The sequence below is a fragment of the Volvox carteri genome (genome assembly GCF_000143455.1).
Source record: "Volvox carteri f. nagariensis unplaced genomic scaffold VOLCAscaffold_96, whole genome shotgun sequence".
In the NCBI taxonomy this organism is placed as follows: Eukaryota; Viridiplantae; Chlorophyta; class Chlorophyceae; order Chlamydomonadales; family Volvocaceae; genus Volvox; species Volvox carteri.
Genome location: NW_003307639.1, coordinates 156,017 through 159,269, shown reverse-complemented (window position 1 = coordinate 159,269; position 3,253 = coordinate 156,017). Strand labels below are relative to the sequence as shown.

At 52.3% G+C, this 3,253-nt stretch overlaps 1 protein-coding gene across 1 annotated transcript in view; it reads left to right on the top strand.

Annotated features, from left to right (window-relative positions):
* jtnpB1-2 (jordan transposition protein) overlaps positions 1-2,497 on the top strand; it is a gene marked incomplete at both ends in the record, with an annotated part of 9,286 nt that extends 6,789 nt beyond the window's left edge. The window contains 4 exons of the mRNA XM_002958504.1: positions 34-272; positions 377-1,047; positions 1,244-2,024; positions 2,241-2,497. Coding sequence (XP_002958550.1) covers positions 34-272; positions 377-1,047; positions 1,244-2,024; positions 2,241-2,497 — 1,948 coding nt within the window. The remainder of the gene's footprint in view (positions 1-33; positions 273-376; positions 1,048-1,243; positions 2,025-2,240) is intronic.
* Positions 2,498-3,253: the final 756 nt, after the last annotated feature.

Genomic DNA, 3,253 nt, shown 5'->3' with positions numbered 1-3,253 from the left:
TACGGCGCATCAATACAACCTCCGCTCGTGTAGCACGAGATCAAACAACAGTGCTTCAGTGGGAAACCCTTTCAACGCGAGTCCCACTCCGGCTGATGACCATGTAGCTACCTCGACAGAGCAGGCACACCCTGGGCCGGAGCGTGCCCCCTCTACACATCACGAAGCTGGGCAACCAAGCACAAGCACCGCTTGGATTTTCGACCACGATGACGATTTTCTCCTTGGAGAATTGCAGCTGGTCAATGTTCCAGAGTGGTTCGACCAGGAAGGTGAGCCATGGGTACTACATATGTAGCGAGGGGATAATGTAGGTGTGCTCATTACCCTTACTTTTCACTCATGAGAGGATCACGATTCATTTGTTGCACTGCAGCTGCGGAAATGTCTCGGCGACTACCAGGGCAGGATGGTGCTAAGATTGCGAGGCGCTTCATGCCTGTTGCGTTCAAGCCCCTTACACCTGACGACGCCGTTCAAGAGCATGTACTGCGTGCATGTATGCACGCAATTTATATCAAGCATAGCAGCCCTGCATGCACCGAGTCAGTTGTGGAGGCGGCACTCGATGCCAAATACCATGACTACATGTCACCTGGGTCCAGCAAAGCTTGCCAAGCGGCCGCTCCGTATCTTCCCAGGACATTCAAGCAGGCCCTCACTCTATTAAGCAAGTACTCCAGCTGCAGATGGCCACTGTTGTCCCGCTACGACCTTTGTCCCTGTGGGTTTTTATTTCGCTGTGAACACCGTGATGACAGTAAATGCCCAGGCTTGACAGCAGGTGAAGGTGCTCCTTGTGGACGTGAGCGTGGCCAGACCTCTCGTTCACTGGTATACAACTCCATAGTTCAGTACCTCACTCGCATTTATGCAAACGCGCACCAGGCGGCCGAATTCGGTTCATGGCTGGAGCGCAGATCAACCAGCTCCCTCATGATGGACATCGCAGATGGTGATTATGTGCGTCAGATCCTGGAGTCGGATCAGCGATTCAGGGATGACCCACGCAACGTCCTCCTCATGGTCGTCACAGATCCATTCATCGTAAGTTCACTGGATGGCATATTAGATGGTATCACTGACATAACATTTGCTTGCCCCCTGGGGTGAAGTACTAGTGAGGGTGGGGTTAGGATGTAAATAATCAGGCATGAGAAACAGGGAAAGTGGAGTCCAATATATTAAGCCATCATTTTCTCATGGGTCTTCAGATGTAAGGCCTCTGCCTGCCTTTTTGCAGGTGGCATCAGATGAGCATGAGCGCTCCAGCACACCCTGGTTGCTGCTATGCGTCAATGCGCCTGCCCATGTCCGTCATGAGATTGGGTATGCATCGGTCCTCTGCATCATGGGTGGCAACATAAAGCCGCCCACGCAAAAACATGGGCTCCCGATGGACCACAACCATGTCCTCGGTCTTATTACGGACGAGCTGGAGGTGCTGGATTCGATTGGGTGTGAAGTCCATGACGCCTCCCGAGGTGGAGCACCATTCACCTGCTATGCCAAGATCATCGCCCTGTCGTCAGACTACCGTGGTCTCCAGAAGCATGTTGGGATCAAGGGCACCCCTGCTCTCAATGCCTGCTTCAAGTGCTGGGTTCACGGGCATCGTGTTGGGCACAAGACCATATTCACCAACCACTTCACCTGGTTGTCACCTGCAAATAGCTTGAGGAAAGAAATGCGCAAGCTGCACACTACTGCATGCGGTAGATACTGGCCTCTGGATGCCCAGCCGCCACGCCCCCAGAGCACACTTGAGATGCGCCTGGCACTTGAGTTCCCCACTGCCACAAGCTGTGCAGACTATGAGGTGGAGCAGTTGGCATGCCCCTTGTACCGTCTGCGCTACTTTGACCCCGTCCTGGGGATCCAGTATGACGGCATGCATACAATCGGTGGGGTCATCAAGGACACGGTCGTCAAGGGGTTACAGGGCATGCGATCGGGTGAGGCCAGTGATGCTATCCGTGAGTATGACCAGGGCAACAAGGTTGCCACGGACGCCGGCAAGGCCAGTAAGTCGGGAAGGTGGCGGGGAGGGGGTGTTCTGACTAGTAAAAAGAGGGTTTAGTAGTAGGAAAAGGGTGTTTGGACTATTAGACTCACGAGTCAGTTTTTGTAGGCTGTTGGAAAGAAAGGGGGGATGGGGTAATGAGTTATGTTTGGCTGACACCCCGCCTTGCTTGGAAGCAGCTTGTTACCAGCCTCCTCCCTTCATTACTTGCAAACAGGCTCCGACCAGTTGGCAGCATTTCGAAATGCTCTGGCATCCGCTGCAAATGCCTCGCCACTGACCCAGTATGCCTCCCGATTGGGGCGTCTCACTGGTGCGGGCAAGGCACACAAGACGCATACAATGTTTCTGCTCGCGGGGCCGATCGGGTATTATGCCATCGCTGCAGCGAGGTTGCCAGCCACTTTGGAGGGGGTGTACTTGGACCTTCTCCAGGCCTGCGGTGACCTCTGGGACAAGGCCATAACACGGTAGGCATATTGTAACTCGATTACAGGGCCTAGATGGAGTAGTGTGTCCCTAAGCTTGTAGATGAGTACAGGAGAAGGCGTGAATGCTGGCAGCACAGGTCTTCACTAAATGGGTGCCTTTGGTTGTCATCCATTGTTATATAATAGTTCTCATTGTGAAAACATCAGGCAATCAGTCCTGAGGTCGGCCGACATATTACCGGCCAGGGGTGGTCATACACATATGTGCATGCTGCTTTGCCTCCATTGATACTCCTGACAAGTACATTCAAGCTTAATCACAGCTAATTAGCTTGTAAGCTCATATAATGCACACTCTTGGCTGGTCTTATAATTAGATAGACATGCTAAAATAAGCGATGACCACTATCAACAATTCAGTCAATCATATTCCAATTGAACATACATACAATGGACACATACAATCCACTTTGCAATACTAGTGCGTATGGCGGCAAAAATGGTGGCGTCCTAGCGTTTGTGTGCGTGGACCACCACAACATGACTGTTGACTGTCTTTCTGCAGCACAGGCCCACACTTATGGTGGACCTCATTTAGCAAGATATCCAGTGACATCCGAGGATTTTTACCGCCTTACACTTTGCCGGGTGTGACCATGTCCAGGGTCAAACATCCGGATTTCCCACCCAAGACCCTCAACACTCTTAGGAGAGGCTCCCCTAAGTGCCTGCTCCGAAAACGAGCAGACTCTGGATGTTGCATAGGTCATGCATAGAGCTGGAATTAGCAGGTCGGGAC